The sequence below is a fragment of the Balaenoptera acutorostrata genome, chromosome 8 (assembly GCF_949987535.1).
Source record: "Balaenoptera acutorostrata chromosome 8, mBalAcu1.1, whole genome shotgun sequence".
Taxonomy (NCBI): Eukaryota; Metazoa; Chordata; class Mammalia; order Artiodactyla; family Balaenopteridae; genus Balaenoptera; species Balaenoptera acutorostrata.
Window position 1 is genome coordinate 111,387,302 of NC_080071.1, and position 13,946 is coordinate 111,401,247.

Genomic DNA, 13,946 nt, shown 5'->3' on the forward strand with positions numbered 1-13,946 from the left:
TGTAATTTTGGTATGCCCGTGAGAGGAGGTGAGTTCAGGGTCTTCCTACTCTGCCATCGTTGTATGCCCTGTCTGAGGCCAGATTTTTAACATCTAAATCCTCCATGATTATAGCCAGCATGTGAAACACCTGGGTGGTCAGAAAACCCTGATAACCTTTCTTTATTTCAAATTTTAAGAGGTGAAATTTTGGTTGTCTTTATCCAAAAAATAATTGCTTGTGCCATTCTATTTTTTTTTCAACACGCAGCTCTTTCCTCAAACATAAATGAGAAAATAAGCTCCTTGATATCTTGGTGGTAAAAAGATTTTTATCTATCCCCCAGCCCAAATATTCAGTGGCAGAATAAGTGAAATTTAAACAAATAAAAATACTGCAATGGCAGCCTGCCACAACTGGCCCCAAGTTTTCTACCTATCTGTGCGTTCTTACTAAAAAAGACAGTAAAACCCATGACACGCCCGAGGATCTTAACACCCCAATCAGAGATCGAACCTGTGCCCCCTGCAGTTGAAGCATGGAGTCTTAACCATTCGACCACCAGGGAAGTCCCTAAATTTCAGCTCTATTGAGCCGTGTGGTTGACAGGGTCTTGGTGCTCTGGCCAGGAGTCAGGGCTGAGACTATGAGGTGGGAGAGCCGAGTTCTGGACATTGGACCACCAGAGACCAATATCAATTGGCGAGAGCCCTCCCAGAGATCTCCGTCTCAAGGCTAAGGCCCAGCTCCACTCAATGACAAGCAAGCTCCAGTGCTGGACACCCCATGCTGAACAACTAGCAAGACTGGAACACAACCCCAGGCATTAGCAGAGAGGCTGCCTAAAATCATACTAAGTTCACAGACACCCCAAAACACACCACCAGACGTGGACCTGCCCACCAGAAAGACAAGATCCAGCCTCATTCACCAGAACACAGGTACCACTCCCCTCCATCAGGAAGCCTACACAACACACTGAGCCAACCTTACCCACTGCGGACAGACACCAAAAACAACGGGAACTACGAACCTGCAGCCTGTGACAAGGAGGCCACAAAAACAGTAAGTTCAGCAAAATGAGAAGACAGAGAAATACACAGCGGATGAAGGAGCAAAGTAAAAACCCACCAGACCTAACAAATGAAGAGGAAATAGGCAGTCTACCTGAAAAACAATTCAGAGTAACGATGGTAAAGATGATCCAAAATCGTGGAAATAGAATGGAGACAATAAAAGACATGTTTAACAAGGACCTAGAAGAACTAAAGAGCAAACAAATAATGATGAACAACACAATAAATGAAATTAAAAATTCTCTAGAAGGAATCAATAGCAGAATAACTGAGGCAGAAGAATGGATAAGTGACCTGGAACATAAAATAGTAGAAATAATTACCACAGAGCACAATAAAGAAAAAAGAATGAAAAGAATTGAGGACAGGCTCAGAGACCTCTGGAACAACATTAAACACACCAACATTCGAAATATAGGGGTCCCAGAAGAAGAAGAGAAAAAGAAAGGGACTGAGAAAATATCTGAAGAGATTATAGTTGAAAACTTCCCTAATATGGGAAAGGATAGGTCAATCAAGTCCAGGAAGCACAGAGAGTCCCATACAGGATAAAACCAAGGAGAAACATGCCAAGACACATATTAATCAAGCTATCAAAAATTAAATACTAAGAAAGAATATTAAGGGCAGCAAGGGAAAAGCAACAAATAACATAAAAGGGAATCCCCATAAGGTTAACAACTGATCTAGCAGCAGAAACCCTGCAAGCCAGAGGGAGTGGCAGGACCTATTTAAAGTGATGAAAGGGAAAAACCTACAACCAAGATTACTCTACCCAGCAAGGACCTTATTCAGATTTGACAGAGAAATTAAAACCTTTACAGATGACCAAAAGCTAAGAGAATTCAGCACCACAAATTTACAACAAATGCTAAGGGAACTTCTCTAGGCAGGAAACACAAAAGAAGGAAAAGACCTACAGTAACAAACCCAAAACTATTAGGAAAATGGTAATAGGAACACACATATCGATAATTACCTTAAATGTAAATGGATTAAATGCTCCAACTAAAAGACATAGAAAGGCTGAATGGATAAAAAAACAAGACCTGGGTTTCCCTGGTGGCACAGTGGTTGAGAATCTGCCTGCCAGTGCAGGGGACACAGGTTTGAGCCCTGGTCTGGGAAGATCCCACATGCCGCGGAGCAACTAGGCCCGTGAGCCACAACTACTGAGCCTGTGCATCTGGAGCCTGTGCTCCGCAACAAGAGAGGCTGCGGTAGTGAGAGGCCCGCGCACCGTGATGAAGAGTGGCCCCCGCTTGCCGCAACTGGAGAAAGCCCTCGCACAGAAACGAAGACCCAACACAGCCAAAAATAAATAAATAAATAATTAAAAATGAATATCTACTTATAAATAAATAAATAAACAAATAAATATGGGGAGGAATAATATTTAAAAAAAAAAAAAACAAGAACTATATATATGCTGTCTACAAGGGACCCACTTCAGACCTAGGAACACATACAAACTGAAAGTGAGGGGATGGAAAAAGATATTCCATGCAAATGGAAATCAAAAGAAAGCTGGAGTAGCAATTCTCGTATCAGAAAAAATAGATTTTAAAATAAAGACTTACAAGAGAAAAAGAAGGACACTACATAATGATCAAGGGATCAATCCAAGAAGAAGATACAACAATTGTAAATATTTATGCACCCAACAGAGGAGCACCTCAATACATAAGGCAAATGCTAACAGCCATAAAAGGGGAAATCGACAGTAACACAATCATAGTAGGGGACTTTAACACTCCACTTTCACCAACGGACAGATCATCCAAAATGAAAATAAATAAGCAAACATAAGCTTTAAATGACACATTAAACAAGATGGACTCAATTGATATTTATAGGACATTCCATCCAAAAACTACAGAATACACTTTCTTCTTAAGAGCTCAAGGAACATTCTCCAGGATAGACGATATTGTGGGTCACAAATCAAGCCTTGGTAAATTTAAGAAAATTGAAATCGTATCAAGTATCTTTTCCAACCGCAATGCTATGAGACTAGATATCAATTACAGGAAAAACACTGTAAAAAATACAAACACATGGAGCCTAAACAATACACTACTAAATAACCAAAAGATCACTGAAGAAATCAAAGAGGAAATCAAAAAATACCTAGGAAGAAATGACAATGAAAACAGGACGAGCCAAAACCTATGGGATGCAGTGAAAGTAGTTCTAAGAGGGAAGTTTATAGCAATACATCCTATTTCAAGAAACAAGAAACATCTCAAATAAACAACCTAACCTTACACCTAAAGCAATTAGAGAAAGAAGAACAAAAAAAAAAAAAACCCAAAGTGAGCAGAAGGAAAGAAATTGTAAAGATCAGATAAGAAATAAATGAAAAAGAAATGAAGGAAACGATAGCAAAGAACAATAAAACTAAAATCTGGTTCTTTGAGAAGATAAACAAAATTGATAAACCATTAGCCAGACTCATCAAGAGAAAAAGGGAGAAGATTCAACTCAGCAGAATTAGAAATGAAAAAGGAGAAGTAACAACTGACACTGCAGAAATACAAAAGGATCATGAGAGATTACTACAAGCAACTATATGCCAATCAAATGGACAACCTGGAAGGAATGGACAAATTCTTAGAAGAGCACAACCTTCTGACACTGAACCAGGAAGAAACAGAAAATATGAAACAACCAATCACAAGCACTGAAATTGAAACTGTGATTAAAAATCTTCCAACAAATGAAAGCCCAGAACGAGATGGCTTCACAGGTGAATTCTATCAAACATTTAGAGAAGAGCTAACACCTATCCTTCTCAAACGCTTCCAAAATAAAGCAGAGGAAGGAACATGCCCATACTCATTCTACGAGGCCACCATCATCCTGGTACCAAAACCAGACAAAGATGTCACAAAGAAAGAAAACTACAGACCAATATCACTGATGAACATAGATGAAAAAATCCTCAACAAAATACTAGCAAACAGAATCCAACAGCACATTAAAAGGATCATACACCATGATCAAGTGGGGTTTATCACAGGAATGCAAGGATTCTTCAATATATGCAGATCAATCAATGTGATAAACCATATTAACAAACTGAAGGAGAAAAACCATATGTTAATTTCAATAGATGCAGAAAAAGCTTTTGACAATATTCAACACCCATTTATGATAAAAACCTTCCAGAAAGTAAGCATAGAGGGAACTTACCTCAACATAATGAAGGCCATATATGCCAAACCCACAGCCAACATTGTTCTCAATGGTGAAAAACTGAAACCATTTCCACTAAGATCAGGAACAAGACAAGGTTGCCTGCTCTCACCGCTATTACTCAACACACTTTTGGAAGTTTTAGCCACAGCAATCAGAGAAGAAAAAGAAATAAAAGGAATCCAAATCGGAGAAGAAGTTAAATGGTCACTGTTTGCAGACGACATGATACTATACATAGAGAACCCTAAAGATGCTACCAGAAAACTACTAGAGCTAATCAATGAATTTGGGAAAGTGGCAGGATACAAAATTAATGCACAGAAATCTCTTGCATTCCTGTACATTAATGATGAAAACTCTGAAAGAGAAATTAAGGAAACACTCCCAATTACCACTGCAACAAAAAGAATAAAATACCTAGGAATAAACCTACCTGAGGAGACAAAAGACCTGTATGCAGAAAACTATAAGACACTGATGGAAGAAATTAAAGATGATACAAACAGATGGAGAGATATACCATATTCTCAGATTGGAAGATTCAACGTTGTGAAAATGACCATACTACCCAAAGCAATCTAAAGATTCATTGCAATCCCTATCAAACTACCAATGGCACTTTTCACAGAACTAGAACAAAAAAATTCAAAATTTGTATGGAAACACAAAGGACCCCAAATAGCCAAAGCAATCATGAGAAAGAAAAACGGGGCTGGAGGAATCAGGCTCCTGGACTTAAGACTATACTACAAAGCTACAGAAATCAAGAGAGTATGGTACTGGCACAAAAACAGAAACATAGATCAATGGAACAGTATAGAAAGCCTAGAGATAAACCCACGCACATATGGTCACCTTATCTTTGATAAAGGAGATCAGAATATACAATGGAGAAAAGATAGTCTCTTCAATAAGTGGTGTTGGGAAAACTGGACAGCTACATGTAAAAGAATGAAATTAGAACACTCCCTAACACCATACACAAAAATAAACTCCAAATGGATTAAAGACCTAAATGTAAGGCCAGACATATAAAACTCCTAGAGGAAAACATAGGCAGCACACTCTATGACATAAATCACAGCAAGATCCTTTTTGACCCAACTCCTAGAGAAATGGAAATTAAAACAAAAATAAACAAATGGGACCTAATGAAACTTAAAACTTTTGCAAAGCAAAAGAAACCATAAACAAGATGAAAAGACAACCCTCAACATGGGAGAAAATATTTGCAAAAAAAGCAAATGACAAAGGATTAATCTCCAAAATATTAAAGCAGCTCATGCAGCTCAATATAAAAACAACAAACAACCTAATCCAAAAATGGGCAGAAGACCTAAATAGTCATTTCTCCAAAGAAGATATACAGATTGCCAACAAACACATGAAAGGATACTCAAAATCACTAATCATTACAGAAATGCAAATCAAAACTACAATTAGGTATTACCTGACACCAGTCAGAATGGCCATCATCAAAAAATCTACAAATAATAAATGCTGTAGAGGGTGTGGAGAAAAGGGAACCCTCTTGCACTGTTGGTGGGAATGTTAATTGATACAGCCACTATGGAGAACAGTACGGAGGTTCCTTAAAAAACTAAAAATAGAACTACCATATGACCCAGCAATCCCACTACTGGGCATATACCCTGAGAAAACCATAATTCAAAAAGAGTCATGTACCACAATGTTCATTGCAGCACTATTTACAATAGCCAGGACATGGAAGCAACCTAAGTGTTCATCGACAGATGAATGGATAAAGAAGATGTGGCACATGTATACAATGGAATATCACTCAGCCATAAAAAGAAACGAAATTGAGTTATTTGTAGTGAGGTGGATGGACCCAGAGTCTGTCATACAGAGTGAAGTAAGTCAGAAAAAGAAAAACAAATACCGTATGGTAACATATATATATGGAATGTAAAAAAAAAAAAAAAAGTCCTGAAGAACCTAGGGGCAAGACAGGAATAAAGACGCAAATGTAGAGAATGGACTTGAGGACACGTAGAGGGGGAAGGTAAGCTGGGACGAAGTTAGAGAGTGGCATGGACATATATACACTACCAAATGTAAAACAGATAGCTAGTGGGAAGCAGCCGCATAGCACAGGGAGATCAGGTTGGTGCTTTGTGACCACCTAGAAGGGTGGGATAGGGAGGGTGGGAGGGAGATGCAAGAGGGAGGGGATATGGGGATATATGTATACGTATAGCTGATTCACTTTGTTATACAGCAAAAACTAACACAATATTGTAAAGCAACTATACTCCAATAAAGATGTTAAAAAAAAAATACTGCAGTGGTATGCAAATCAACTGATGCTATCTCTATGCATGATAAGTCCATAAATATTCCTTGGTTCTAGTCAAACCTACTATTTTGTAATGACCTATAAATAAATAGTTGGACCAAAACATGTGCAGGTAACATTTCCCTTGAATGTTACCTTGAATTTCCTTTCTCTGCTTTAGGCTATTTTTATAGCATAGTTTTAAAAGCTTGCAGATATTTAGTTTCCCTTTCCATATTAGTACACGAGCTTTTTTTTTTTTTAAATCTTAGTAATGTTTAAGCATATAGCTTAGAATCATGTTTCCAATTCCTTTGTAATCTCAGAGATTTGATGGAACTATTTATGAATGCTGGTGTTTTTTGCCAAGACTACTGGTGATATTCAAATTATTTCCAGTAGAAAGAATACAGCTAATACTTATGAAACATTTTCCTCATTATGACACTGTGAATGAGCTTTTGTCTGAAATAGTTGTGGCTTTATGAGATAACTTTTCCAAACACTTAAAAATGATTAAGAGCAGTTTTGGGGCTAAATCACTCCTTTCATGTAACTCCTCTTCAAAAAGTTATATACGCTTTAATTTTCTCCTTCATTAGAAGTCCACCTATCTTCACTCCAAAAGAATGCCTTAAGACATAAGCCAATTATTTCAGGAAAATTATTTACTTTTGTTTTATTTTTGACAGTCACAGCCAATATTATCGTTACTCATAGTGTCTGCTAACCATGATTACATAGCTAAAAGTGCCCACCATTCATATTTATAATGTATGTAAGCAGAGAAATGAGAATGTGATGTTATATTAAGTTTTAAAATAAATTGGCAGGCCCCTTTTTTTTGCAAAATATGTCTTATTATACAGTAGGCTATTCTGTTATCACATTTTAAGTAATAATTTTTTTTCTCAATTGCCTTGGTACACTTTACTACAAAGCTTCTTATAGTGATCTAATCCAATTAATTATAATTGTCATTAAAGTATTGCTAATTGCTCAATAAAAAAAAACTGTGCTATAAATAAAAATTTTATGCTCTGATAAGAGATTTTTTTCCCAAGAGTATGGCCTGAGAGAGAAAGCATATCCAGACTTTAGCTTAGCAAGATCTTTAAAACACAAGTGTGTTTAATAATGCTATTTTGGAGTTAGAAGGAGAAAATGATTAAATAAGTTCCTTTGAATTCATCTGGATTCGTGTTAATTTGTAATTTTTGTTTGCAGTTCTGAGTTAACTAGTTGGAAACATAAGTCGCATTCCAATCTTTATCCTCACCCTCCTCCACTGAATTCTGATGCCTCTAGGACTTATAAACTGCTTAATTATCTGTGTTGTGAGATAAATGTCTTCAGGGAGCCTACGAATCTTAAAAGATCAGTAAATTAGAATATTTGTTAAATATGACTCGGTGGTAATTAAGAGTCATGGCCAACATAGAAAAGAGCAGAAATAGACCTCAAAAGGATTTTTAAAAGATTAAACATACAAGCATAAAGATAAAATGGCATTAATCAGCACATGCAGAAAACTACAATGAGATGGAGTTGGTGTAAAGTATGAAGTACCAACAATAGAATGAAATAATAACCGAAAAGGTTTGTTCTTTTCCTTTTCTGATGTACCCAAGAGACTAAGAAAGCAAGGAATAAATGCTGGGAAAAAAAAAAAAAAAGATAATTAGTGACCAGTAGAAGACCTCATTAACCTGTGTAAGAGGATCATCAGTGTGGAACAGTCACATAACCAGATATTCACGTACTACGTGTCTATTCTTAACTTAAATACTTGACCACTAAAGGTGTATACCCCCCATCAAAAATGTTACTTTATAATAAAGGAAACAAATACAAAAATTCATTTAATTTTGTTCTCCAAACTAGTTTTATTGAACTTAATTCGCATTGACTTTAATTAGCCAATCATTAGCTGTCATAATTACTGATTCCTGCTTTCTACTTCCTGTCCTATCTCATATGGAGAGCTTCTTTCCCATTGATTTCAGCATCTCTCGATGATTCCTTAGCCTCTTCTCTAGTATCCCCGAGGACCAATCAATTAAGAAATAATAGATACTGCTCTATGCTGTTTGTTAAACTTTTTCAGGAAGGTAAGCATTATCTCCCCCAAGGAAATCCATATTCTAAGAAAGTGAGCAATATGGCTTATATTTCCTTGGCATTCCACAAGTACTATAAATCGTTGCATTCAGAGTATCTGCTCTTCTAATGTCTGTGAATTAACTGATTCATTTAAAAATAGAAATGCCATTATTAGTTAGTTAATAACCTAATTGCTGAAGTACCTCAGCTGGTTGGTTTAATTTAGTCTAACAAATGTATACATATATAATCACTGCATGATTTCAACAACCACTTTTCTCTCATTAAATAAAAACACTAACAACAGAAGTTTTCACTTCATCTCTTCCACCTGGCCACCCTCTTACAAACATGAAGACCAAATGTTTATTCCAAATGTACAAGTAGCAATAAGTACAAAAAGTATCTGATGGTTTGCTTATTCCTTTAATTTGTATAGGAGGTCTTCTGAGGCCTAAGTTCATGTGTTATAACATAAGGACTCATCTAATAGGCAATACATTGAACCTTTGTATAAAACAATGAGCAAATAACTTTAAACTATTTTTCAGTGGTGTTTGATCCTAGATTTTGAACATTTGAAGCAGTTAATTCATTATCACTTACTCAATAGGTAATCATAGCTAAATCTAACCTTAAGAGGACTGAATTTACCCCAAAGTTCATGTACATTTATGAGAGCAAAATAAATACATTCAGTTATTTGGATCATTGTTAGGCCAAACAATGATTCTGGAGAAGAGAAATGATACTGATAGAATGCTTAATTATAAAAGTAAAGCATATCAACTCCAACTAAAGGCCAGTTTTACCAAGCCTGCTTTCTACTTGATTTCCAAAACCACAATTAGAAACAAGTCAGGAAGAATGAAAAGTAAAGGGGGAGAAAAAGTTATGATGACTTGGGTTAGATTAACCTTTTTTTTTTTAAATTTTGGCCTTTGTATGGCTAAACTTACATAGAAAATATTGGAATAAATATTCATTCTAAAAAAATATTATTCTTAGAAACACTTATTCATTTACTAAAAAGGATAAATGGGGAGAAAACAGTGCGGATGGTCACATGGGTATTTTCTATCAATAGATCTACTGATTCTAGTAATATCCCAGCCTTAACTTTTCACCTGAAAAGCTTTGCAAGTGCTGAAGCTGAAGAAAATGACCATTATGTATACCAAGAGAGCATTCTAAACAATACTGAAATGATTAAAGTAATTAATTATTCATTACTTACAAAAGTTGTGTTTTCCAATAATAATGTAGTAGTATTTGTTTCTATATTCAGTTTAATGACATGTCCGTTCTCGCTTTTATACACCACGTCTGTATCTGCAACAGAAAGATATTAACAATTGACAAACACATTGACTAGGTAATATAATGAGTGTAGAGGAGATAATGTGCATAATAAACAGACACATTAGAACAATCACTGTTAGCCTTTAATAACCTGAGCAGATTTCTGTACTTGGCTCTCATTAATCCTCTTCAGGAAGCCCACCCGGCACATGGTCTATTGTGCAATGAAAACAGTGTTAGTGAGAGGGTCACTCAGATTCTTGGTTGAACAAATGAAAAGTAATTAAAACATGGGCAACTGCTGCCCATGCTAAGATGAGAAAGAAGGGACAAAGAGAAATGCCTCCCATTTTCGAAGCTGCTGCTAATTAGTGATCTAGGTAAACTTTCAACGAGGATGCCAGTTAAACATAACTCGACACAATTCTGAGACTATCATATGAATCACGTTCATGCGGACTTTTTCACATACCCAGTCCTACCACCGCTCAATTGCCACTCAACCTCTTTCTCCCTTGGGTTTAGAATTGTGCCTCTGGTATTTTGTCTGGATTGTGTGACCACTGGTCAAAATCTCTGAGACTATATGTGTACCATTGTATCCACTTTTTCAACTTTAAAGAGAATGATGTTTTCAGTGTAAATAATTGCATTTCATCTGGACAGCTGTTGATTTTAAATATTTTTGAGTTAAATTCAGCCACATTTATTAGGAAATTAACTCATATTAAGAATACCATAGACTGAAAATACCAATCTGAGACAAACTGCCAGAAAGGATATTCAGAAGTTAAAAAAAGATATCTGTATCTACATAAAAGCTATACAAATAATAGACATATTATACATATATTTATATGATTAGATAAAAGGGAAGACACCCAAATAAAAGCAGTCTTGAGTGTTTTCTTTCTTTTTTTTTTTTTTTTGATAATGTCCTTTTCAGTTTTACCCAATTCTAAACTTCTCCATGGTATTGCACCCCCCTAACCGCCTGCCCATTCTTGGAAGAAATATTGAGAGGGATCGGACCTACTATTCACAGTAAATGAAGTTATATAATTTACAATTATCAGAACCTGTCTTCATCTGCATAATAGTGGTAAACAAATACTGCATGGTGGGTTGTGAAAACTATGTGGAAATGTCTGACAGTTTTGGCAGAGCAAGGTTTTCTGACACATTCTCTAGTTATTTCAATATTATAAATAGTAACACCCAGAAGTTATGATGAGAAGCAATCAATACTAGCAAAAATGAAGTTTGTCTTTCTTCCGTGATTCATTCAGAAGACTGAGAGTCCACTATGACTCTCCGACTAGAGTCAGGGATGGCACAGAAGGCCAGTGGTTCTTCTTGACCTTAGTCACATGGGGACAGTGACATGTTGGAAAGACATGGGCCACAAGGAAAGACAAATAGTGTTTTAAGAAAGGAGAAAAAGAGACAAAGATTTCAAGTTACCATCTGGTTGTACTTAGGTGTACCGCAAGATGGTCCTATGTGAACTTAAAAATAAGGTCTTGTATCACCTACTGAATTTCTTTCATCACCTACAGATAAGTTGGGTTCTTTTTATCATTAACTTTACCTGCTGACCTTTCTAGTGATGTAAGACAAGTAACAGGGTTACGCGCATAATAAATATTTATTTTGATTTCTATTCTTTACCTCTCTTCCCTTCCCTTTCTATCCCAAATATATGATCACAGGCTCAAGAGCAATACTGGTCCCCTGTGTTACTCAATTCAGCCTTGCCAGCTGACTCTGGTGTCCTGTCTTCCTGCTCTCAATCAACGCTTGCCTTAATCTATAGTCCAACCTCAACCGACGCCTCTGTTATTTTTCTTCATTTTCTCAATTCTGGACCACCTCTTGATACGCATAGACACTGCCATCACAGATTAGCATAAATAACGTGTCTTAACAAACATCCTTAAAATATTTTCACAATAAATTAAGAGAAGGAGGGTTTTCCCCTTCTACTGCACCATGGTAATAAATATAGCAAAAAGCCAATCAGTGACTGGTTCTTTTCCCAGGGGACCAGCACACTGCAGAATTCTAAATAGGGATGAGGATCTAAGGGCTTAGGGAGAAAGAGGAGCCCAGAGAGCATGAATAGTGATTCTTCTTCAACAGAAGAGATAAAGTAACATATGGCCTTACCGTCTCCCATAGTAAGAGGAAACCCGCAGCAGATGATGGATTATATTGGGATAGATGAAGGAAAGTTAATTTTTATTTCCCTTAGAATCAAAATAGAAGGAAGTGGAGTTTGTTTGAGAAGATAAAGACTACCTTTAATTTTTTTTAACATCTTTATTGGAGTATAATTGCTTTACAATTGTGTGTTAGTTTCTGCTTTATAACAAAGTGAATCAGCTATATGTATACATATATCGCCATATCCCCTCCTTCTTGCGTCTCCCTCCCACCCTCCCTATCCCACCCCTCTAGGTGGTCACAAAGCAGCAAACTGATCTCCCTGTGCTATGTGGCTGCTTCCCACTAGCTATCTATTTTACGTTTGGTAGTGTATGCATGTCCATGCCACTCTCTCACTTCGTCCCAGCTTACATTTTCCCCTCCCCGTGTCCTCAAGTCCATTCTCTACGTCTGCGTCTTTATTCCTGTCCTGCCCCTAGTTTCTTCAGAATCTTTTTTTTTTTTTTTTGGTTCCATATATATGTGTTAGCATACAGTATTTGTTTTTCTCTTTCTGACTTACTTCACTCTGTATGACAGACTCTAGGTCCATCCACCTCACTACAAATAACTCCATTTCATTTCTTTTTATGGCCGAGTAATATTCCATTGTATATGTGTGCCACATAATTTTTTTTTATGATGCACTTTTTTTAATGTTTTTTAAAAATTGAGGTATAGATAATGTACAATATTATATAAGCTTCAGGTATACAACATAGTGATTCACAGTTTTAAAGGTTATATTCCCTTCATAATTACTATAAAATATTGGCTATATTCCCTGTATTGTACAATATATTCTTGTAGCTTATTTTATAGATAGTAGTTTGAACCTCTTAATCCCCTACCCCTATCTTGCCCCTTCTTCCTTCCCTCTCCTCACTGGTAACCCCTGGTTTGTTCTCTGTATTTGTGAGTCTGTTTCTTTTTTGTTATATTCACTAGTTTGTTGTATTTTTTAGATTCCACATATAAGTGGTATCACACAGTATTTTTCTTTCTCTGTCTGACTTATCTCACTTAGCATAATGCTCTCCAAGTCCATCCACGTTGCTGCAAATGGCAAAATTTCATTCTTTTTTCCTGGCTAAGTAGTATTCCACTGTATATCCACATACTGTATATCCATGTATATATCGCATCTTCTTTATCCCTTCATCTGTTGATGGACACTTAGGTTGCTTCCATATCTTGGCAATTGTAAATAATGTTCCTATGAACATTGGGGTACATGTATCTTTTCAAATTGATGTTTTTGGTGTATTCAGATATATACCCAGGAGTGGAAGTGCTGAATCATATGGTAGTTCTACTTTCAGTTTTTTTGAGGAATTTCCATACTGTTTTCCACAGTGGCTGCACCAATTTACATTCCCACCAACAGTGTACAAGGGTTCCCTTTTCTCCACGTCCTCACCAGCATTTGTTATTTGTTGACTTTTTGATGATAGCCATTCTGACAGGTGTGAGGTGATATATCACTGTGGTTTTAATTTGCATTTCTCTGATGATTAATGATGTTGACCATCTTTTCATGTGCCCGTTGGCCATCTGTATGTCTTCTTTGGGAAAATGTCTATTCAGGTCTTCTGCCTATTTTTTAATTGGGTCGTTTGTTTTTTTAATATCGAGTTGTATGAGTTCTTTATATGTTTTGGATATTAACCCCTTATCAGTCATATCATTCGCAAAAGTTTTATCCCATTCAGTAGGCTGTCATTTTGTTTTGTCGATGGTTTCCTATGCTGTGCTAAAGCTTCTAGGTTTATTAGGT

General features: G+C 36.4%; 1 protein-coding gene across 2 annotated transcripts in view; it reads right to left on the reverse strand.

Annotated features, from left to right (window-relative positions):
- DPP10 (dipeptidyl peptidase like 10) overlaps positions 1 to 13,946 on the reverse strand; it is a 690,622-nt gene that overhangs the window by 328,574 nt on the left and 348,102 nt on the right. For both annotated transcript variants that reach the window (XM_057551306.1, XM_057551305.1), the window contains exon 4: positions 9,897 to 9,991. In XM_057551306.1, coding sequence (XP_057407289.1) covers positions 9,897 to 9,991 — 95 coding nt within the window. The remainder of the gene's footprint in view (positions 1 to 9,896; positions 9,992 to 13,946) is intronic.